The sequence below is a fragment of the Manduca sexta genome, chromosome 25, assembly GCF_014839805.1.
Source record: "Manduca sexta isolate Smith_Timp_Sample1 chromosome 25, JHU_Msex_v1.0, whole genome shotgun sequence".
NCBI lineage: Eukaryota > Metazoa > Arthropoda > Insecta > Lepidoptera > Sphingidae > Manduca > Manduca sexta.
The window spans coordinates 6,108,543-6,134,275 of record NC_051139.1 but is presented as its reverse complement, the minus strand read 5'-3'; the positions used below and the strand labels follow the sequence as shown (position 1 = coordinate 6,134,275).

At 33.6% G+C, this 25,733-nt stretch overlaps 2 protein-coding genes across 2 annotated transcripts; one reads left to right on the top strand and one right to left on the bottom strand.

Annotated features, from left to right (window-relative positions):
- Window positions 1-542: 542 nt before the first annotated feature.
- Window positions 543-9,064, top strand: LOC115444958. The gene is made up of 4 exons (XM_030170972.2): window positions 543-830; window positions 1,071-1,242; window positions 4,161-4,308; window positions 6,040-9,064. Exons 1-4 carry the CDS (start codon window positions 722-724, stop codon window positions 6,631-6,633), a joined length of 1,023 nt encoding a protein of 340 aa, XP_030026832.2. The 5' UTR covers window positions 543-721; the 3' UTR covers window positions 6,634-9,064.
- LOC115444959 (carbonic anhydrase 1) lies at window positions 9,061-24,393 on the bottom strand. Its single transcript, XM_030170973.2, has 5 exons — window positions 24,134-24,393; window positions 13,354-13,545; window positions 12,403-12,620; window positions 11,110-11,331; window positions 9,061-10,746 (listed from the first exon to the last, which is right to left on the bottom strand). The coding sequence occupies exons 1-5, from the start codon at window positions 24,168-24,170 to the stop codon at window positions 10,618-10,620; spliced, it is 798 nt and encodes a 265-aa protein (XP_030026833.1). The 5' UTR covers window positions 24,171-24,393; the 3' UTR covers window positions 9,061-10,617.
- Window positions 24,394-25,733: the final 1,340 nt, after the last annotated feature.

Here is a 25,733-nt window from a genome sequence, read left to right as displayed (position 1 = left end):
TTTTTTACATTGCGTCAGGGATAGTACAATACCGCGTAACTAGTAGTGTTAACCTCAGAACAAGAACAAGCATAATTAACCTTTAACGGACTACATAAACAAAACCAATATACACAGAAATAAAATAATTCGAAAGATAGATTTATGTTAATCAAAATCTGAAATTTACATAATTTTTATTGAAAACTGACTCAGAGGACTTCAACAATGTTATTTTTTTAGATTTACTCTGCATTATTATCGTTTCCCTTTCGAATTTTATTCGCTTTCAGGTATATGTCATAAAGTAGGCCTGTTATAAAGTTGTTCCTGTTATGTAGGTTGTGGCTTATACAGATTTGTACCATCATTTATTGTGGAATAGCCTGAGGGAATAGCATAAAAAGGCTGGCAATGCTACTAGTGTCCATCTGAGGTGTCCAACTGTCAATTGTTACTTTTTTTTTATCCATTCAGAGGACAGGCTATAGTCTTTCAACCATACTGCCTAGTCTTACGTATGTTGTCAAATGTTGAATGTTGAAACCTCAGAGTTGAAACATTGAATGTTAATTGTCATCTGTCATTTGTAGTTCTAAAAAAAGTACAAATGTATAAATTATTTTGAGGCGTAAATAATTATAGGCTCCGTTCCTTCGTTACATACAATTTAGATATAAATAAATGCCAATATCATTATCTTCATGAATTGCATGTAATGTGTTGAATTGAAATAGTACAAATGAAATGCAATATTCGTGAACTTGCCCAGCTGAGTGATCAGCCCTGTATAATCGAAGGAAGACTAAATTATAAAAAAATATCAAATGGTAGTTACCGCAATCAAACAGGTATGCAAAGCGCTATTATTTGTTTCGTTTTATTAAGTAAAAAAATGATATTTTGCATATACAACTTCGTGTAGTTGTGAGTCATTGTTATAATAGTTTATAAAATAATATACTTGACGCCTATAACATTTATATATCATTGCATTTTAGTTCTGTTGATATTCATGTTCTTTTGATATTCATTTTCTCTATAATTTAGCTGACACTTCTAAAAAGTTAACTATATTGTCTTGTCCACAGTTTTCAAGGAGAGATGGTTTCGTTTGATAAAAAATTATTTATTTTATTTTAAAATAAGTGAAATGGGAAAATTTGATACAAAAAATCCTGCTGGCATGTTTGTTATGGAAAATTCATCAATACAGATGGAGCATGGGCTGAATATACCATTTTCGTTTTCCATATCATTTATGTAAGTTGTATTGAATTTATTTTGTGCAGTAATTAGTCAAAACAGGTAAATAACATTGTAATCTACATCTGTTCCCATCCATTGTACATTTGAAGTTATTTTTAAGTTGCTAGTTGTTTCATTATTTGGTTATTTCAATATTGCAAAAATCAAATGTTTTTTTAAATTCCTATTAGTCTGGTATTTTTCGAAGTTTTTTTATTATTGTTATAGGGTAAGGCTAAGGTACTTTCTTTACACAGTTCCAAGATGCAGAGATCTTGGAAAATATAACTGTCAAATTAAAGTCAGCAAGGTTGTTGCTATTTCATAAACAAATATCAACATCTCATGTGATATTTTAAATCACAGCATATTATGGATTTTTATATTTAAGTTTTGTTTATGAAATAATGACTCAGCTGAGATTAAGCTTTTAAATGTCAACTCAAGATTCATCTATTAAATAATTTAATACATTAAATTTCTACTTGATTAAAGTTAAAATTGATTTATAAAAACAGCCCTTGATATTGTGGCGTTTAGAGACCCACATCATGTACCCACAATAATCACACTCTTAATAAAATAATGACCTATTTCAAAATTGTTAATTTGTGGCAGTCATTGGAAAACTAATTATTGTTTGCTACCTTTTTTTTGAAGTTGCTATATAATTGAGCTTATTAAAGATAGTTAAAAAATGAAACCCATAGCATGAAAAAAACTAAAAGGTCGCAAACAGAAATTGGTTGTTTGACAATTCCCACAAATTGGCAATTTTGGAATGGGTCATTATTTTATTAAGAGTGTGATTATGTTACTAGATCTTGGGATATTTATTTAAAAATTTGTGCTGACATTTTCCATTATGGCAGTGACAATATTATATGTTAAGATAGGTAGGGTTATGACCTAGATCATATCAAATTATCATAGTAGCCATCTACAACATCTCAGTTCCAATCATCTGCACTATATAGTACCATGATACCCATTCTGTGATCCATACAGGATAATTTAGATGTATTTTATAATATTCTGAACTGATACATTTTTTTTTATGTTCACTATTAAAATTAAAGTTACCAGTTATTAAATGAAATCATTATGAAAATCATAAGTATTAAATCATGGGGATAAAGCTCTTAATTGTACATTTGGGGGGCTGCCACGAAGGTAGCGATAACATCAACCTTACTTAGCATGGCATTGCAGTAGAATTAGGGGTACTAAATGAATGTGAAAATGTATGATTTCATGAGTAATTTTGATTTCTGCGTAACCGCTCAGCCTTAAGGGCGACTGTTCGGTTATGTCGAGGTCACCCAACTTATAAGCTATAGTTGAGTAGAGTATATTTTGTATGCCAACTTAAACAATAAAAAAATTATCATGATCATTGTTTATAACTGCAGCTTTAGGTTCTATGGTGACATTATATTCTGTATCTATAGGGCTCATTGTCAGCCATACCTTATTTAATGTTCTGCATAATTCAACATGATTGAAACCGGTTGATGTAAAAAGGGTATGCTAATATCCACACTTATGATTAAATGGACTGCTTATAACATTATAGTCATTACTGGCCTGTAGCCTGTCCTTTAAAATATACTCTTTCTACTTGGCCTTATACCATAACAACATAGCGAGAGTTTTTTTTTTGAGATCTGCCGTGGTTGTCACCGGATTACCCTGCGAACGGTGTACAAGCGATCCCCCAGCTTAGCAACCACGACAGTCCCTAGGATGATTTGGTGGGCCCTACCGTTACCACTGACGGTGCCAGCGGCCGGTACGCTGGCGACCAACAGGTATCCGGTCACAGGGCCTGGGAGGAAGAAGGGAGGGGATAGAAGGAAGACAGAGAAGAGGAAGGAAAAGGAAACCTCTTAGGGTAGTTGAAGGGGAGAGAGAAGGGAAATGTTCGTGAACCTTTATAGGCCTCAATGTGTATTTAGCAACCGTGAGGTATACACACTGAACTGTGTGCCTAGGGTCGCGGCAAATGTGCACCCATGCGTGGGCGTGCATTTGGTGTGGAGTCCAAGCGCACAAAAATTGCCTCGGGGGGCTAGCGAGAGTAGTTACAACACTTGCTGTACAGCCTGACATCAATCTCTTCTGAAAAACCCACAAAAAATTGTGCCCCAAGCCATATATGTTGCCACTAGACTAAATAGTAGTTTAGCCTATTAATTTGGTATTCAGATTTTATTTGATTGTTTTGTTAACAAAGTTCCTACTTAGTAAAATAAAATCTTGTATATTAATAAGTTGTGAAAGTACCGGAACATTATAAACTTTCACTTTAGTAGTGCTCATCGCGTCATATTGCCATTAAAGATTTCTCGGCGGTAATGGTTACTTAATGCTGAAGCATTAAGATAGCGTGAAAATGATTTCGTGTCTAGTTAAGATTCCAGTTACTAAATTAGTTCAATTGTTTTGTGGAAGGTAAAATATTAAATGCATTACCCTTGTACAGACTTATTAATCACACAGACATGTTAAGACAAACCCTCGCTTATTATCAGGCGGGTGACCTGCGCGTCCGTTGAGTTATACTGTTCTCACTCTAGCACATTAAAGTCATTCACTTTTACCCGAAACTCGATGGAACTGTCGTTGACCGCTCCTCTACTGCTGTTGAAAGCAGTGTTAGACCTTACCCTTAAATAACAATAAATTAAGTACCTAATATACGGTATCTTTTTATGTATAATGGGATTTTTGTTCAGCGAAGAGAACTTTACGCTGATAAAGCCGCTAATATAATGAAAACTAGTTCATCTTAATTAATATACCTTCACTGAATACTTATCGGTTGCGACCACTTGCCAAGGTTGCCAGCAGCCGTTTTTAGCGATACGGTCGCCCATTGTTTTATATCTTAGCAGTTGTGTAAAATTAAACCCAGCAATATTTATTTGCAGAGATGAACCTGAAAAACGACATATATTTGCAGCTCGCGCTGAAGACAATGTCGTTCAGTGGGTGATGAAGTTACGAGAGTGTTCATATGAATATTTACGCAGTCGCCTGCATACACTCCAGTCGAAGATATATTCCATTACTGGCAAGGTATCTTCTATATTATCTGTTTAATCATTTTACGATTATTTAATGTTCTTTTAGCATATGGGGCATTCCACGTGAAGCGGGCACGAAAAAAAACTCGATGTCTCAGATTTTCGTAATATTTGATTATGTTATACCTGTATATGTCCTCGATCCAGATACAAAATATTATTAAAGTATAAAGCCTGGTTAGCGAGTAAAAGGACTTTGAAGTTTTGACTGGCTGGCTGGTATACGACACTTCGAATCCAATTATCAAGTTTTTAAATGTCACAATAAAATAAATAAAGAAATGAAATAAGTACTTCATTTAATGAGCTTTTTTATAGTATTTTTGGAAATTGAAAAATGTTTTTTTTTCTTTGAAAAAAAATGTGTTTGAAAGTTTCAAACTTGAATTTCACAAAGTTGGCATACTTATATATTTTTTATTTTTTTTCTAAAAATAGCTACTATTATATAGATAATCCCTGCGAAGTTTCATTATGGGCTGAGAAGTAGTTTAGGAGCTAGACCGATTACAGTGCCGAAGCGCGGCGGTCGCCAGAAAGAGCGAAGTAGTAAAAACTTTCAATTAAACTAAATACTTTCGATCAGAGTATTTTATCATGTTTTGCATCGCTCTAACGATTCAATTACATATGATTATAATATTAAAAAACATATTTATATTACTGACGGTGCACAACAACATTTGAAACTTGGCAAGGATAATCTATATACAATATTGGCTATTTTAGTAGAAAAAGTTATTATATAAATATGCCAACTTTGTGAAATACAAGTTTGAAACATTAAAATATATATGAATAATAATAATAAATAGTAGTAGTAATAATAAATATGAGTTTGTGGCATTGATGTTCTAGCCTATATGTATAAGCGGTCGGGTATCGTGATGGCTTTGTTTGATTCGTTATGTAAACTAGCTTGTGTCTCCAGGCGTTTTAGGTTACCACCGAGACCGTCAAATTGCCCTTCTGCCATGTGAAGTGGCACGAAAATGAAATTCTGCATCTTTATCACAATCCTGTTTGAAATATAACAAGTTAATACAATTAAATCTTTTAAAATGTTGTTGTGCACCGTCAGTAATATAAATATATTTTTTTATATTATAATCAGATGTAATTGAATCATTAGAGCGATGCAAAACATGATAAAATACTCTGATCGAAAGTATTTAGTTTAATTGAAAGTTTTTACTACTTCGCTCTTTCTGGCGGCCGCCGCGCTTCGGCACTGTAATCGGTCTAGCTCCTAAACTACTTCTCAGCCCATTATGAAACTTCGTAGGGATTATCTATACAATAGTAGCTATTTTTAGAAAAAAAATAAAAAATATATAAATATGCCAACTTTGTGAAATTTAAGTTTGAAACTTTCAAACACATTTTTTTCAAAGAAAAAATCATTTTTCAATTTCCAAAAATACAATAAAAAGCTCATTAAATGAAGTATTTATTTCATTGCTTTATTTATTTTATTGTAACATTTAAAAACTTGATAATTGGATTCGAGGTGGCGTATACCAGCCGGCCAGTCAAAACTTCAAAGTCCTTTAACTCGCTAACCAGGCTTTATACTTTAATAATATTTTGTATCTGGATCGAAGACATATACAGGTATAACATAATCAAATATTACGAAAATCTGAGACATCGAGTTTTTTTTCGTGCCCGCTTCACGTGGAATGCCCCATATCAAAGTTTATAATATAATTACTTTTACAAGGATCCTCTTCTATTGGTGCCGCGAAACGAAGGTGCTTGTTTATGGGCGCCAGCAGTGCCTTACTCAACGACCCCCGCCTGCACAGTGAACACTAGCTCGTTTAGTTGCCACCTCCACACTAATGGCGCGTTCACACTCGAAAGGAGTAAATCGGATGTGCAGGCGCATAAGCATTTTCAAACGGAATTTAAGAAAAAGACTACATTTTATACGGAATCCCATCAGACGCACAACGAAGAGAAACAGAGTTCATCACAAGTGTTCTATATAGAAAGAAGTAAAACGTCAGCGCTCCTTCCGGGAAGTACAAACGTTCTGAATACGTCAATATTTGACAACCGGCCGATGTATTCCCGAACGGCTCCCAGTCCTCCCGTACGGACTAAGTTATCACCGAGCACCAGGCGGGCTGAAATCAACCACGATGTCAAAACATTAACCGAGCAAGGGAAACATCTAGGGACGACGGGCATATTAGACGACACTCCTGTACCACCCAGAAGAAAGTTATCGCCGAAAAATGCCGAATTCGACGTTGACGGCGATTCACGGCAAAATACGAGTAAGTCGACTGAAGATCTAATAACGTTTTGATTCTATGCCTGGCTGGTAAATATCCCACCTAGTAAAATAGTAAGCCCTTGCCAACGATTGAACTCGTACATTTCCTTATATATAAATAGAACTTATCTGCGAACGTCTCTCTGACATTGAGAAAATGTGATATTATATAGCAAGTAATATGTAGCATCGAAGTAGATAGTTTAGGTTTATTGCAACAAACCAAAATGAATAAGACACAGTAGGTACTTGTTAAATATATTATTTGCGAAGTTAGGAACAAACGAAATTTCATTGAACTTAATGCAATAAACAGTTATGATTATAATTAAGCTCAATATTAGTCAAATTATTTTTGCATTAATGTTTATTTTCATAAGTGTTCCATGGGAATTTATAAAAAAAAACATGGTATATGAAATGACAGAGATCCGCCATTTTATATAATATACTAGCGACCCGCCCCGGCTTCGCACGGGTGCAATGCTGACTATTTAATGGATGTTATTATTATACATATAAACCTTCCTCTTGAATCACTCTATCTATTAAAAAAAACCGCATCAAAATCCGTTGCGTAGTTTTAAAGATTTAAGCACACATAGGGACAGAGAAAGCGACTTTGTTTTATACTATGTAGTGGTAAATTGACTGGTACTTGGAAGAATTGGTAGAGCCGAAATTATTTTATCCTCTGATATTATAAAAAGAAAGTATATTCCCCTTATTGGGGTCAAATTACAGTTTCAATTATCTCAAGTATGTCTCGAATCCAAAGAGTTACAAATTCGATCGCCTGATTTGCGAAATAAAACTAAGATTTCACCGGTTTTGTAATTTTAAATTCGATTAGGACTTGGTTATTTTTTTAAACATAGTAATTATTGAGCCTTAGAATGCTAAATGCAGAATGCATTGGTGGATGCGGGTAGAAGGAATAGTATGTTGACATTATACATACATACATATAAAGTGGTATTTCGATATTTTTGCGAAACATATTGAAGTCGTTTATCATCCGAAGGGTATATTTCAAGTAAAATGTAATTGCCAATACTAAAGGTATTTACCTATCGCAAATTTGTTATTAAAGTGTCTTATCGGCGTAATTAAAAAAATATCGACTCTCGGTTGAATAAATCGGCACATTGCAGTTATATTTTAGAGTTTGGAACATAATAACATGATGCCTAGTAAGTCATCAGTAATTAAATTTCAATAATAAGTTACATGAACGTGACCAAAATTTAGAATAATATCAGTAAATATGGACCCAATACAAATGAGTTTTCCTGATAGTAGAATGATAATTTTAGATGTTAATTTAGATCCATGTTTGCATTTTATACCTTACCTAGCTCATTATAAGTAGTAGAATATCGCTTTTCACATAGTCATTACTTACTACACATCATTTCTCAAAATTTTCATATCACTGAAAAGGGATGTTCTTCTACAGTTTGGTTGCATTGTAGAGATTATTATAGTAAAATTATATAGTTATAATATTAAATTTAAAATCAAATATCACAATATACCGTTTAATTTAATTCTTAAGGTGATTCGCCGTCTCTCCTAGCCCATGTGGAGTACTATATAGGTAATGTATTCACATAAGAGGAGCAGACCTATCAGTGTGGCATATATCATAATTATTCTCATTTTTAATAACTTAAAAAAAAATCGCGATAATCGAATTTTTAATTTTGAGCAAATGTTTATTTACAATAAATTCTTCGGGAACTATGAGCAGGAAATTGAGAGGAGGTATCAGAGATTTTTTTTTCCTTTGGTCCCACCTACTCTCAAAAACCATTTGCCAAAAAAAGGCAAAATTTTAGTAAGTGATCATAATATTCTACGTGGACTTCATTACGGGGCCTGTTCTGCACTTGTGTTATTGTGTGGAACACGGTTGAATATATTTTGAAATGATGTAGGTCAATCTAACTAATTCTAAATGGTTTTGATAGAAATTTGTACAGAACAATTTTCATACCTGACGCACGTAAGAAAGTCATAGATATAAGTATTATTATGTAATTATAATTTGTATCCAAATATATATTTTTATATTACCGATTACGGAATACCATAATGTTTTATACTTAACAAAGAAAAATGTTAATAAAAATGCCTATATAAGTAACACATTGGCCATGAAAAATATGTAAATATTTTTGTTTATTTTAGGACTATTATTTGGTATTTTCATAATAACAAATGAATGTCCCGTCCAAAAGCTGTTTCATAGTTCTTACGTACATACATATATTGTGCATTAGTAGTCGATTTTAGCCAGTTGCGTGGTTTCATTATAATATTAACAGCACTATATGCATACACTGTTTATTTTCGTGAAAATTTTAAAAGTTTTGCTTGGTTCTTAAAATAATTGTAATCTGTATCCATGGAATAAAATTTCTATGTAAGAAATGAAGAAAATTAAAACTGCTATTATGGGTAAAAGTATTTTTATTTAATATTAACAGGTATAGGCGTGACACTAACATTACATAAAGATAGCTTCACAATATGAGGATTCTTACAGTAATATAAATATCTTAAGACGTTACAGTTAACATAACTGCAGCGTTTACATTCGAGGCACGTGTTTACATCTATAATATTGTATAATTACACACTTACGTAGGAAGCATCGAATAACATTTCGACAATGTTCAGAACATTGCTTTACATATCTAACTTTACAACGAATATTACTCATCTATATCAAACATGAATAATAATAGGTACTTAGTATGAAGTCATGTATTTCATTGACGCAGTTAATGACGTTTACCTCCACAATAGTGTTTCAAGATAATTATACTTTTCATTTATTAAAACTTCCATAAAAAGAACTGGTTACAATAATTAATAATCTAATATTAGTAACCATACTTACAAATTGCTAGAGATCAATCGGACACATTAAGCTGTCAATTAGTTTTTTATCGATTAAAAATACATAAAAAACTTGTATGATAACATTGTGGAAAGATGTTTAAAATCGTTTTTTATATGAGTTTTTATCCAAACACGGGTGACTGCACTGTAGCTGGTGGTAAGGACGATGCAGTTCAATCATAATATCAACCGATGTGGGTCATCACTCATAGCTGCCGTTAAAATTATTCTACTTGTGTTTATTAGATGTACACCATACCACTATGATGAGTTCTTCTCGAGTTGAGTACAAATATGTATGAAGCACAAGTAGTCAGCCACACTTTCCGGGTATACTGTAGAGGCAGGAGAGCCTGCTCTAAGCACTGAACCCGAATTTAATTGTGTAATCAAATAATGAAGCTGAAGATTGGATTTGAAGTGCAAATATAAAAACTAAAATTTTCCGTGAAAACAGCATTACATTTGGGTGAATAATGAAGCAGCTATGGTTATATTTTAAAATATACCTACGTAGAGAGAAAGCATCTATTTTTAATAATCTTTTAACTTTGATAATTACATAATATCACCGCTGTATCGGGGTGTATAATCCATGGACCGATTTATATATTGGTAACGTGGTTGCCATAGTATGGACAAGAAGATCCGATACAATCAGCTCTACATTAATCATGATCAGATACAGTATGGAACCATGAAGTCTTTTATTTTGGAGTTAAAAATAATCTATAATTTTAGACTGAAGCAATTATACAGTAATTGATTACATTAAAATTCGTTGTTCCAGTCGTTAGGCACTAAAAATTCAATAACCTACCAAAAGTATCAGAATTGTGTTCTACTTTACGAATATATCTATTTGAATTTTGTATATTTAGGCACTTATGTGTGTTTTTATCAAACTTTATAGCAGGTTTGTCAAAGTAGGAAACATTATTTCCCTTGCATCACAAATACTTGTAAAATTGTAAGTACGTACTCTCCGCTACGTGAGGCGAGTAGTGGCACAGATACTTTCATAGTGTAGAGATCATGTCTCTTGGTATATAATTTCATAAAAATGTATACACTGCGTTGATTTTCAAGTGGTTCGTGGTGGTGGCGTTAGTTGCCTCCAAAGTCGCGCAGTTCGCGGTTGCCGAGCGGCAGCGTCGGCCGGTAGTTGTGCAGCAGCTCCATGGCCTCCACACCGCGTGACGCTTCGCCACATTTGAGTTTTCGCATCAATGCCAACTGAAATCAATCAATTGTACGGTCACTTCAATTGTCTTTAGCCGCAAAAAATAAGGTATTATAAAAACTGTTTGGAGATGTCATTCTTTGTAATTACTGTTTTTAAATAGTTCCCCAATCATACTTAAATATAGCTTAAGCAAAGATAGCTTGATATAGATACGCTTTTGGTGGCACTGAGTGAATATTCGATATCAATCAGTACCAGACTGTGGAACTTTGAAAAAAGTATCCTCAATATGTTGTTTAGAATAAAGTTTTAACCTGATGTCGAAGCAGGCGTCACTCGCAGTATAGGTATTTATATGCACTGCTGTTTTAAAAACATGTATGAAAAAATACATGCAAAAATATTTGACTCACCTGTTCAGCAGAAACTTGAACAGGTTGTTTGAAGAGAAGCCATGTGACAGATTCAGTACAGGGTGGCGTGGTCAATGACCCCGGGTAAGTCCAATAGCCGATGGTGGTCGGCAGGAGCTTGGCAGGGTCCAGTGGCTCCGACATAGTGACTTTGTCGCCCTTGTGTTGTATGAAAGGTAGCAAGCGCACCACTTTGTCCAATTCATCATGTTGTTTACCTACCTGAAAAATAAAAAAATAATGTGAAACAGTTGACATGATAAAATATACTTTTCATAGTTTTATCAATTGTTTGCGCATTTTGTGTTTACAAAACATATAATAATTTCTGAAGGAGTATTCAAATGTGTCTTATTGTCTTCAGATTACGACCGAACTCCGGCGTGTGTACGTATGAGTACACAGCTGGATATTTATTTTTTTATCCAAATACGTACTTAGTTGTAATAAGATGGAATAATTTAAAGACTTTTAGCTTAGTAATATTGGCCTTTAAATATATTGAATGGATTGGTGTGAAGCAATGGGTTACGATCCAAATACCCACAAATCATAAGAAATTGGAGGAACGCTTTTAATGTGAATCTACAAAAAATTACAAATCATCTGAGTAGAACTAAAATGTAACACGAAGCTCAGGGAATCAAACAAGTTTCTACTTTACGACTGCATTGATGTGAAGGACTACAGTTATATTTGTTGTGCGACGTAAAAGGATTGTGCCATGCAGCTGAAGTATGGCTTCAGTCAACTAAACCCTTTATCAACTTACACAGTATCAACAGTTCGTGTTGTAAATTTTTTATTCTAAGAATAAGTTTACAATGTAGGTTTATATATTTATGTATTTTATTACAATAAGTATAATAATAGTAAAGTATTTGATTAAAAGCATTTCTAACTAACTACTGTAATATAGTTATGATTTATAAATATTTCGTCATAGATCATTTATAAATAAATATTAGAATCATATTATCTAAAAATAATCTCATGCAAGTTGTAAATATAGCCCCTATAGAAATATATAGCATATAGCAGGTAAAAGTACGGTTAAAAAAATATGGGTATACCTAGGTAAATATTATTACATATTATCTACTTATTACTTTCTTTATCTAAAAGCGTAGGCAACTTCCAATTTTGAACCAATTTTTCTTAAATTTTTAACCAGTGAGAAAAGCGTAAATTTCATGTAGGTACTCGTAATTATTATGTTAATTCCCCAATATCTGGGGAGCAAGGGGTAAGCCGGAGTCGACGTCTGAATCGCAAAAAAATGACTATATTTACCATCAAAAGTACTCCCAAAACGGCTAGTCCATCTGGTTGTCCAGCGGCTTCTGTGAAACTGTGATATTTGGTGGTGTTCCAGTGGACAAGGTGCAGCTCGCCGGAGAAAGACCGTCCATCGACGGTGTGTTCAGATCCTTCGCCATTAACAGCTCCCCAGTGGCAATGCCACTGCTGAAGTTTGTAGACATCTTGTCCCAATGGACCGCCTCGAAGTTCTGAGATATAACAAAAATCAACGTTAAAATTAAGCGATAAGCAGGTTAAACTACTTTTGGTTGTTTTGAAATTACGTGACAAAAATGAAAATTGTAATCAGATAATAAAAGATCTTCAAATATAGTCAAAAATATGCCAACTAAATATCTTTAATACTACGTATTGCGAGTCTCAATCAGTCAGATATATAGGAGGAAAAACTAAATTAATATCCATAAATTGCATAATGCCACATTATGCAATTTATGGATATTGTAACTTGTAAGGCTAATGATAGTGAAAGTGACTCATAAATAAATTGAAGTAGCAAGTAGTGGATGTTGCGACGGACTACACAAAATTAATGGTGCAGGATATGCATTCGCTTATGGCCCCTCAGGCAATTACCTATACAGTGTGATAGTGGGAACTTGTCGACACCGACACGAGTATGAATCATCGAGGGGGAACTGCGTTAGGTCGATGGAAATGCAAATTGTCTCACTTGTTAGAAGTATTTGTTGCATCCGCACTTCTTTACAAATATTTGTGAGTACCTATACCGACCTGAAGTGTGAAATTTCAGCATTACCCTTTAATTACTTTTAACGATACAGAGACGTATGAACTTGTGAATTAATGGTGTTTTAATGTTTCATTAAATTTTTCATCGCCGTATTTATAGTTCTTTAGTTACAATATTATAGTCTTGATTTATTGTACTTAAGTATAACATCAAACTTGATAAGTTACCTGAGTCATATCCATTTTCATCCACGCGCCAGCAGTATCCTGGATTGACGACGGAACGTGGGTGGTTGACGGAGTAGTTCCACTTGAGAGGAGGCAGGCAAATACCACTGTTGACGCGTGACGTCACTATGTCCACGGGGCTCTGGCGTGCACCTCGCGCCTCCGGAAACTTTTCTACCCATGTTGCAGGACCTGTGGCAATCATACAATTTCTAGTTAATAAGAAGCAATGAAGCTGCGTCTAGCTTAGTGTTTTCTACCATTGCACCACCGCTTTGTATATTTCTGCATTCAAAGAGCAATGTACGAGCATTATTGAAGGATGACAGAAGGCCAATGTAGTTGCTGGCTATTTTGCGAATCAACATAATGTAATTTTTCAGAAAGACGAGCTGAGTATAGGGCCATACTTTTCTTGCGATGTTGCTATTAGGCTTATTGGTATTTGGACGTGGCATTCTCCGTAAGGTGATGAACTAGTTTAGGTCTATCTCGATATTCAGGTGTTTTAAAAAAACTTAATTGTAGTACAAATTTAGGCAATAATAAAAGAACGTAAACATATTATATCAGTATTAAAAGGTATTTGGGTTAATTTACTTCCTTGTTAAATGTCTTTTTAATATGATCTAATGGACAAATGTGTAAAAGATGAATAGTGAGAGTGGCATTTTGACACATCGGGAGTATAATATTATCTTATCAGACGTCGCCGACCTGCTGGGATTTGTCTACGGTTTACTGAAATAACATTTTTATAGTGATAAATTTACTTACTTAGCGACTTCCGGGGAATGTTTGCCGACAAATCAAAATTTATACCTGACTAGTACCAATGAAAACAAGAGGCTATTATGTTCTACAGAGTGTATTATATTTGATAAAATATTTGTTAATGGGAAAGATGAAATTTTTTGTTTGATACACGTAGAATTGTATAGCCGAATTAAAAGGTGACTATGGTTTTGTTCAATAATTAATTTTAAACTTTGCAAGTCCCCATAGACTAATCAATAATCTTTCCTAGACAAATTTGGGCCACGGCGGCCAATATCGGCGAAGATCAGCCAGGTATGCAAAAGATATTATAGTGTACAAGTGTGTGCGCAATATACAGGTGCACTCTCTGCTCCTTCACTCTCATAGTCCGATGAGACGGTAATCCAACATGACTGGAAAGAGATCAGGCGCAGAACCAACGGCTTTATGTACTTTCTACATAAAGCCGTCTTATGTACTTTTTACGAGGGTATCACGTCGCAGACTTCTTGACTAAGTGACTAGGTAATGTTTAAGATTTACACAATTATTTTTGGCTCGATCCGAGATTCGAACCCAGGACCTCAGCGTGGTAATTCTACTCGTACCATGTATGTGTTACAACTACATCACCAAGGCAGTCAAGGCCATTTTCATCACCCATCCAAGTTCCATCATCCAGTCAAGTGGCCAACCACAGAAAGAAATTGGACATAGATTCCTCGATTTAAGTAAATTCTATTATATAATTATATCTCGTTTTGTTTCTTAAATAGCATGATCTGACTTCGAGTGGTCAAGATTTGCCGCACCGCACCATGCGTTCTTCTTATAGTAAATAAACAATTTAGATTTGAATATATTTTGCCTTGGGATAATTAAACAAGTAGGTAACTCTATCAAGACAGGTTAATCAAGTACCTTCAACATGTAGGTACGTATAATATAATAATTGCAAAATACAATTACAATCTTTCTATTGAGTAGATGGCTTTCGTCTAGTCTGCATTTGTAATTATTGAAACCGGTGCGAAATATGTTGCATAATAAATACTTAGTTCTTACGTTACGTATGTCGCAAAGTCATTACGAGTCTGCAAATGTCAGTGTTTTGTACATTCGTTGAATTACTATTTTAGTTTGTAGGATGTTATAGGTGCTTGCCTTGTTTGTCGGACCGGTTCCGGATTACAGAATATATTCTTATTAGGTAATTCTACCGTACATCATAATAATGACTATAACTTCACCTCGTGTATAGATTTCGAAAAACTCTCAATAGGTTCATGAATAAATTAATTTCTTTTTCGTTTATTTATTTATTTATATATTACAGTTATAGACATTTACATTACAGGTGTTACCCCAGTGCGATAATATTTTGTTACATATGAACATTATGATCCCGAGAGTATTGTTTTTTGATTGCATAAGTTCATTACTTGGTATCCTCCAAGATCTTTCTTTAGAAAAATCCTTAATTATTATTGATTAAATTATAATTACCTGCAAAAGCACACAATACCAAACGGAGTTTCCTGAGAGACATTAGTAACTGCCTCCTTATATCCACAACAGGGTTCATTTGTAATAAACAACAATGCAGTCCGTTAAGTTACCACATTTTTCATACAAAGTAGAGCTCTGACTGTGTCAAACTTTCTCTACTGTTACAACGTACTTGTTAGACTGCTTGTATGGTTAGGACAGTCGACAATATTATAAGAGGTCAATAACTTCACCAGCGCACATATTAAAAATATTCTAATAACTTTTTAAAACTTAGTTATTGGATTGATCTTGCTTTCAAGGGATCATACTATAAGTATACTAGTAATATAAATAGGTAAGTACCTATTTACAAAATACGACATGCCTAAACGTATCATAATTTGGTACTTTTACCTTGATTATTAATTGTATATGCTAACTAAATGTAAGTAGGTGCATAGTTAAGTACATTGAACCGGCATTATTAAGTAATATCAATAAAACTGTGTAAGTAGTTAAAGTTTTATTTTATAGAGATTTAGGTAGATATGAAAATGTTTATCAATGTAAACACAAGATACGTGTGTAGTTGGGTCTGTGTTTTATTGTTTTTATGACTTATATTCGTGGTTAAGGCAAATATACATGTGAAGGATGTCATAAGCATAAAAGTGAATGTGTGCTTCATGATGTTCATTAAAAATGTTGGAGATAACACGTAAAACCTAAGACGTGAAACTGCTTAATTCATTTTGATGATATTGGGCACAAGGATTGACCAAGAAACGATATATCATAAAAGCTATATTTATCCTGGAAAAGTGTACAAGGGACTTTTATTCCGGGCAATAAATTTAATGCGTGCCGGGTCGAGGGTTATTTTTACCGTGATATTGAATTGTTTTAAACTCTACTATATAGGTATGAATTTAGAACGTATACAAACAAATTAAATTTAAAATTTCTGTTAAACATTACCTATCTAAAATGATTTTGTTTTTTGTAAGTTTTTTCAATACATCAATGACAGTGCGTATTATGAAATCCGGTAATTTTTCCAATTAGATTCGGTTACCGGATACGTTTCGTGATTGCTACCGCCAAATACAAGTTTAGTATTCTCCGTACGTTTATGAAGGTGACAATCGTATTTAATATCTTGAGCGTTTTAGCTTATCGCTTTACAAAGGGTTTTTATTCATTGTTTTCAGATTAAGTTTAAGAGATATTGTCATTTGATTGTTAAATAGTTTTTATTACATTATAATCGCGGGTCATATAGTTTGGGTCAGACACAATAGCTTATTATCAATTACGTGTAAGTATATTAAAAACAATATTTTATTACCCTAAATTTTCATATCGTTTAACTAAATCGTTTGGCACGTGTTCTCTGACACATATAAACGCAGCATACTCTTCAGTAATGACGAAAACAGATAATGTATAGGTACGGAATGATTTATTGAATCGTCCGGCAGCTCAGGAGTTAAGTTGCTCGCCCCGGCTCTCGGCTGAGGACGACCTCGGCCTCGCTTATCTCGCTACAGATTTATACATCCAGTTTAAAATAAGCGCCCTCGTATTGTCACCTTCATGTCGCTGCAGTGCATTGTCTTCATACGAGCTTCTCTGATATATACGATTACACGTACTTGGTAACCCGTATAATAATTTAATGGTTTCAGTATACATACCTAATCAAAATAGAGGATAAACTACATCCAATTATCTTCCATATTTGAATATGTGTAATATAGGTGTGTTAAATTTTAATTTTAAATCAATTTAATTATATTATAAAACGTTTTATATTATAATTATCTAAACTGGATGCACTTAATGCCATATACATATGTATATGCCAATTTTTCATTAGTAACCAATCTGTTCGTGATTGAAATTAATATTTCCTCGTTGACTTTAATAGTTTACAGTAAATATCTTTTTTATCAGTATTTAACCTTTATTTCCGTAGTAGCACAACATGATCGAGGTCGCAGCGTTCGGAACCGTTCAAGTGCACTCACACGCCGCTCTTGCAATAAAATTGTAACTTACTTTATTGTTTATAAACAAAAACCAATCTCTTTAGTTTTTATATAAAAAACACTACCTTGATATATTTTCAATAGGCATTTAGTTTCGAAATTCTCGGCGTGTCGCGTTAAAATAAATATAATAGCACTTTATTAAAAGTATGTCGTTGGTTAGCGGAACTAAGTGTTTATATAATTTACCAGGTAAATTGTGATTAATAGTGTATTATTTACATAACAATAGAAATGCACCACGAGATCTTCTTTGACAAACATTTAAGTACCAGGAAATAATGGTGCGACATGTTGTCTTTTTCTTATTAAAGTATCCCAAGCCGTTATAATAAAGAACAGAAATTGCGAGTTATACTCATATATTGTATGTGGTGAAATAAAAGCGGCATGTACTACGTAACAAATTGGTTACATTAATTGGGTGCGGACCGGTGGACAACGCCTCCACATAAATATCATCTCATCATTGTCCAATAGTCTACACATCTAGGTATAATAATTTTGCCATTAGATGCACGCTATAAAAATTCTTATATACTAGACGTGGCATTTCCACATTGTACTCGGGATATTTTATTTATAATTTTCCTACAAAGAACATTCTTTTAATACTTAGACCATTTTCCTTAAGATGTTAACGTTATAAAATGTTGTAGCGAAATGACAGAAGATTCAGGAAATTTCTACAAACAAGTTTACATAACCATTTGGATGCGATTTATACTTTACAATTAGAGTTAATTCTTCGCAGAAATATAGAATATAAACATTATAGTTTTAGTCAAATTGTTTTAGGATAATTAAATCCTTTCTATAACGCGTATAAATGTATTGCATCGATCCCGTCAATAGTAAGTGGAATATGTAGCACATATTGGATAGGTCCGGCTGCATACTAAATTGATCTAAATTTAATTACTGTAAATATCTAAATAAATATTTAGATATTTACAGTAATACCTTCATTATTTCTCATACATGATGCAATATCTTTTCTATCTATTGACGAAAGAAAACATTTAATTATATAGGCAATCAAGTGTGGCATGCGTCTAACAGGACACTAATAGTTGTTAACGATAAAACAGTTAATTACGAAAGACTGATGATTAAGTTATTTTTATTATAATTAATCTAGAAGAATTGGCCATAAAAGAATGTAAATTAGTGTTACTTGTTAGTCATTGTTTGTTTTATTTTAAGAATTTATTAATCTGAAAAGATCTGTTGCCATTCATGGAACAGTGACTGAACCTTAACCACTAATGTATCCAAGTATTTTAGTCTTTTTGCTCTATTAAATCATGGACTGCTAGTAATTAAATACAATAAGAATATGCATATTATATTTCTATATTTACTACATTTAACAATTACGGTCTTGGATATAAACCCAACATTTTTTTGTGATAAAATTTGTGACTGAATTTTATCACAAAAAATGGACGTCCGTATATTAAGTATGCCAAAAAATAAAAAAAAAGACATCAAACTTCGGAATGTGTGGTTAAAGTACGAATATATGTAAGTAGGGGCTTTTGGACGCCAGGCTCAAAAAAAAACATACAGTAACCGTGTAATTTTTCCTTACTGATATTTTCTGAACAAATCAACATTTTATTTATATATCGATGAAATAAGGACATCACGCATTTAAATTAGGCGTTGAACTCTTTGTCCATTTTCTTAAGGCGGTGCCCCCCATGAAAAAGGCGCGGTAACAGAATATTTAGAAGCTATTCGAAATTTGTAATCCCCACGGAAAAAAGAAATTAAACATATTTCTTCAATAAGTAGAAACTTTCTACCTTTACTTTGGTTAATGCATTTTTTTTTATATGGATATTGTATAAATAATTCCATAATGGAAATACTACTAAAATTATTATCATTTTAATTTGTAAATTTATCATTTTTATTAGATACTTAGGAAATTTAATATGGAACTTTTTGGTAAGTTGTTTTTTTTAAGAAATTATTTGTAAATCTATGAATATTCAGGTCCATAACTCGTGCGCCGTAAATATATGGAACGAATGCTCAAGGCCGTTTGCTCGGAGAGGGCCTTAAAAAGCAACTACCAATTGTAAATTTTCAGGAGAGGTTTTAGTATATATTTGGATTTGTTCACGATCTTCGGAGATAGATATATAGATGGAACTTTTTAATAACTAACAGCGAATGACCGCGATCATATATCTGGGTCTTAGTAATTAACAAAAAATTTAAAAAAATATTTTGTACGAAAAAAAAACCTTTAAATTCCTCTACAAATCAAAAAAATATTTATCTTTATAATGAACGTTAACTTTATATTACCCCTAATTTATATTACCAGCTAAACTAAGTAAATACACGAACAATTCATATACGATAACAATGTTTAATGTAAATCAGGCACCGATTGCAAATATAGAATGAGTATACGTACATATACAAAATTATTTCTTTTGATTTGTAGTGGGTTTAAAAGTCGGTTTATCGAATCGAATTTCAATAGGAATTAATTAATAAAAAATATGTCTATGAATCCAACACGATAATTAAGATTTTTAAAAAAGGAAGGAAATTGTAATTATCGTGGAGATCTGCGATGTTTAGTTATTATAAGTCGGGTAATAATACGGTGTTTAACAAACTAAAAACAATACATCAATAGAACAATGGATTTCGTGTTAGCGCATAATAAGACTGTAGAGTTTATGGACAGCGAGTTTACTCATATTTTAGTAACCGTCAAGCTTAAATTATCAGAGAAACAAGAGATTTACCAGATACGACATCTTGTTAGTACTGTTTGTCGTCAGTGGCCCTGCATTGGCAAACAATAGTTGATTTGTTTGAAATCCAATTCTAAACAATAATGTTTATGGGAATATAACTTAGAAAATGTTTTATCTAAAACTAATATGTGATGATTATCGGAATATGCATACATACTATTTACAACGTAACGTATTGTGGTTTTTGTATAGCTTAGTATAAGCATAAAAGCCGGCATATTAATATGGTATAATTAACGTGACCAGACGTCCCGTTTTAAACGGGACTGTCCCTTTTTTCGGTAATTTGTCCCGGTGTCCATATAAAAATCTCGGGGATACAAAATTGTCTCGTTTTTCGAAGCCGTGCGAAAATTTAAGAGCCGACCGGGCTGCTACTTGACTACAACGCCTACGAATCTTTTCTCTAGTGAATAAAATGTGTGTAATCATGAGATGAGTAATGAGAAAAAAAAATATCTTTGTAGTTGTTCCGGAAGACGAGATTTTCCGAATTTTCTTCCGTGCAACGCTCGACCACCGAAGTACAAATTTTTTAAAAAGCGTGTGTTGTTTTTTTTACATTGAGAACCTATACTTAACGTAAATAAACCGATGTACCGTTTTGAGACGAAAAATAGGTCACGTTAGGTATAATATTATTGAGGAAATAGAAGACAAAAGAACATAAACACCTAAACCTATACATAGCAATTATTTCGTCTCTTTTCATAACCGGATCCTATTGTATTTTTACTTAGTAACAATCTAGTGCTTAAATAACTTAACTAACGGCCCAAGATAATGTAAGAGAAGTTCAGGGACAAAGTTAGTATTTTTTGTTGTTAAGACACATCGACTTTATCCTTAAGACCGTTCACATTCAATAAAACCACAAACGTTTACAAGGAAAGAGAACTTTGTATTTTATAAGAAAACAATCTTAGCCTGTTATGAATTTTGTTCATACATTTTCCCCTTCATTAACGGTTGAGAAATTAGTGGTCGTGGGTTTAGATTTCTTTCGAAGATTTACGTATGTCTTAAATATTCTTTATGGGTCCAAGTATTCTGCTTTGGTGAAAAGATGCTGGTAATTCTAAATACTCGCAACATAAAACAAATATTTTACTGCAATTCTTATAAGTCGTGTATGGCTGTGTGGGGTGTATCGTGTACATACCTACTTATAACAAGAATTTTATCATAGTGAGCGCTAAAAAACGATTATTCAGAATAGGTATAAATTATGTGCTATAATTACTTAAGTGTTTTTACATAGAACTTGCAGGCATGTAAACAAACTGATCGATGATTTATATGAATGAGTGACGCAATATGTTTTTAGTATATTTTAAGGTAAATAGAATATGATTATATTATATAGGTATAAATTATTAAAAGAAAAACACTTATAAAGTAAAAAATACCCATTGAAAAATTATCTTATTGCCAGTAGCACAGATTTAATTTACATAAACTAATAATATACATAATTATAATATATCAAAAGATGTATTTATTCACATTAGGTAAGTCCGGAGGACCGGAACACAAATTTTGTAACGTTAAAAAATATAATACTTTGAGAGCTTTTCCTGGTATACTAGCCTTATATATAAGTGTTATGCACTTAGATTATGATAAATACGTAAACATATCGCTATTTTAATAATCACATTATTGGTCTTGTGGCAGTTAAGTAAGGTACTTTGCCAGAGAATCGTGAGGTTCTGGGTTTGATTCCCTGCTCCGGCGACATATGGAGAAAATTGTCTTTAGCGTGCCTGGTCAACTGAAGTTTGACTTTTCGCAGTTATGTATATCGTATTAATTACAGCTTGCTTTTAGAAATAGATAGAAAGGTACTAAAATGTTTCCTTAGAATGAAGCCCGCATTCATAACACGTTATCTACACTACGATAATAGCTGATGGACAATATCGGCTAATAGTCTTCAACCATTCCTACTAATTACAATTCTTTTTACTATTGTTGCTTTCAACTGTCAGTCAATCTCGCGGCGCCGTTGTATTGTTAAGTAAATAAGCAAGTCGGTAGTTGCTTAAATTTCATTTATTGTCATCGCGTAACTTCAAGGTTTTTCAATACATTTTAAAGGTGTTTGCTTTTCACTGGCAGCGGCGAAATGACATCCGTTGATAATTTTTTCATACAACAAAAACAATTTTTTTTGCATATAAAGTGTCCTTAGTTTAATGTCTGTAGAATATTCTTTAAAGGAGCTTGGAGATAATGCAAACTAACATTGTGTTATCTCAAATATTACTGGAAATTCAGGTAATTCAAAGAAAGCGCCTATCAGTTTGATTACTTTGCAACAAGTTTTATGAATATATTGGACAAGGGACTTATTTTTTTAAGAAAGTGAGTGCAATGTTCACAAATGTTCTTTGATTATAATAATTCGTTGGCTTATGTTTACAAATAAACAAATATAGGCTTATGATGATGAGCTCCTTAATTGATAAGATTTATCGTTTAAAATATAGCATTTACGTAATTACTTACGTACATACATATTTATATCTATTGTAACAAGCATCTACTTTTTGGTCACTATCTCAAGATTTGTTTCGCGTAGAGTATGATGTTAGAATTGCGATTGTGAAAGTTGGCAAAGGCGGGAAAGTAAAAATAGGTTTCACGTCGCATAATCGCAATACTTACAATAAACTTTAAAAATATTTGTTTTTGTAGGTTTTTTGGTAATTAATATCGAAGTTTTTATATGTGCTTATATTTAAAAACGACGTCGGTATACATTGTAACTTTCTGTGGTTGTGTACAAAGTCGGTAGGCGGATGGTAAAAAAACTCTTTAGTGGGTGAAGTTTCATTTGTAAACCGGCTTACTGAACGAATTAAAGTAGGCCAACGATCGCCGCACGCGATTTGCTACTAGTTGGCACTATTCTTGGGACTTACAAAAAAAATCGTATTTAGATATTATGTTCACCGACAGACAAAATATTTATCATCGTAGACATTTTTTGTTGAGATAACATTTGGGTCGTTACAACTTACATGACTCTTGATGAGTGTGTACATGTAATTAATTTTAGGTAGATATTATTTTAAATGTAAATTCGTTGATCGTGCATTTGAACCGTTCTCATTAATTTTTTTTATCGAGTGCCAGCCTTAAAGAATATCACAGTTAATGAGGGCTATAGTTTTTTACTATCATATAGAAGAATATGCAATATCCGAGTAATATTCCTTACTAAGTAAGATTCATATTATGTAGGTATACATATTATGAACTATTTTCTTATCTGTTGCAATAAAATACGTCATTCACACAGAGAAAAGTAAGTTTTATCCGTAGTTTCTATCCCTCTCGTTGTTAAGCGTCTGCAAATGCGACCGCCGCTAATTACATTAGAAATTATGCACATCTCATCTCATTTGATTAACAGAATTTTATACAATAAACAAAATTTTTATGTAAATTGCGATTAATTTCGAAACACCACTTGCCCTTAAACTACCTACATTAACAGTCTAAGATGAAACTAAACAAATTTTCTAAAACCTGTTGCTGTTGTAGTAGTAGGACAATAAACCGGTTTTTCAAAAGTTGAATAACTTTTTATAACGCTTTATTTACATGATGTGTTGTCACGTGCCACTATATAAACAAACCGGTCTCTGTCATTCACTACAGCAGAACACGCTCCGATGAACTCACCGTTTTCACAAGTGTATCCCCAGTCGCACTCTGCCATTTTCACTGAATAGTGTCCGCGTGAGGTACTTGGTTTGATGCCCGGTGGTGAAGTGGGGTGTGTAGGGTAGTGCAAGACGCGTGTCAACTGAGTGCACGGGTGAGCGTGGTCGGGTCGTGACTGCGTGCGAGTGCGCGCGGCACAACCGCTTTATACAAGGGGCATGAAGCGATGCGCTCTAGGCGGAGGCGACGGCGGGCGCTGGTGCTGAAGAGGCCGCGGGGTCCGAGGTGCGGGTGGCCGGGCGGTGCGGCCGGGCGGCGGGCGGCGAGCGGCGAGCGGCGAGACGTCGCGTCGCGGCTCGCGGCTAGCACCGGGCACGCGCTGCGCCGCACACCGACTCACTGCGCCCGCGGCATGCGACCGCCGCGCTCCGCCCCACCGTGTGGCTTTCTACACACAATTTGTAATTACACTATTTACTCATCAAATAAATTGTCACAATATGTCAATGCCAATAAACTAGGTAGCATGCTGTGTGACGTCAAGCAGGCGAGCCCAACTAGGTATTGTTTCTTAAAGATTTGTGGTTTCCTTAAAAATCATATTTCTGCATGTGACGTCTGAGTAAGTTTTGTGTAATTAATAGGTATTAGTAATAAATTAAATTATTAAAAATTATGAAAAGTGGAAAGCAAGTTCTACAAGCCATAAATAGCTTGTGTGATAAAATTTAAGGTAAGTACCTAGCTAACATAGGTAGATAAATAATATAATGCAAGTACCCAGCTGGCAAGGTAAAATTTACAAGACACTCTGTATTGTAAAAAAATTAGACAAAATGGGAGAAGTGCAACTAAATTCAAATTTTATAGTCGTCATGTAAAATTTACCCACTAACAACTATATACATACAACAGTCATTTTTGATTCGTTTGTGTTGGACTGTATCCTAAGAAGGAATTGTATCTGGTAATTGAAAAATCAGCCCGTAGAAGATTACTAAGATTAATAATGTCTTTTGCCCTTAGTGTAGTAGTTTTTATAACCTACCCAACGATCTGATGATCTTTCTAGAATGCCATCGTTTGGCTGGATAAGGAAGGCAGAGGATCGTAAAGCGGGTGGTGCCATTTGGGAAAACCATTATATTTTCTATCGAAATATGAATGCGTACGATTGGTTATGTGGCAAAGAGACATTTCAAAATGCTAATGAAAATGGTCTCTTATTCAATTATCATAAGCTAGGTAGGTAATCTATTAAATCAAAAAATCCGCAAGGTATCTAAGTAAATCAATCTTGACCACATTAACTTTGTCCTTCGATCCCTTGACACAGTTCTTGCACAAACTGCGAATAATAAGTTTGAAACGTTACTTATTGCCTAATTTCATAATTATAGGTCAACGGGAAGAATTCTATACATTTTGATTCCCATGTGAAATCGCGAAATATGCGATATAAACGGTCATAGCTTTTTGATCGCGTTGACTTAGAAGTTTGTTTTTTTCGTAGCTAAAGGAGACCATAGACCCGAGTAAATAATAATAATAATATTAGCCCTGTATTATGTACTTGCTCACTGCTGAGCACGGGCCTCCTCTACTACTGAGAGGGATT

Excerpts from the sequence above, each read along its gene's own strand:
- LOC115444958 (XM_030170972.2), top strand. The coding sequence starts at position 722 with ATGAAATGCAATATTCGTGAACTTGCCCAGCTGAGTGATCAGCCCTGT. Across the intron at positions 831-1,070 it reads TAGTTACCGCAATCAAACAG|TTTTCAAGGAGAGATGGTTT; the intron begins GTATGCAAAGCG and ends TCTTGTCCACAG. Across the intron at positions 4,309-6,039 it reads TATATTCCATTACTGGCAAG|GATCCTCTTCTATTGGTGCC; the intron begins GTATCTTCTATA and ends TACTTTTACAAG.
- LOC115444959 (XM_030170973.2), bottom strand. The coding sequence starts at position 24,170 with ATGGCAGAGTGCGACTGGGGATACACTTGTGAAAACG. Across the intron at positions 12,621-13,353 it reads TGAAAATGGATATGACTCAG|AACTTCGAGGCGGTCCATTG; the intron begins GTAACTTATCAA and ends GTTATATCTCAG. Across the intron at positions 11,332-12,402 it reads TTTTGGGAGTACTTTTGATG|GTAGGTAAACAACATGATGA; the intron begins GTAAATATAGTC and ends TTTATTTTTCAG.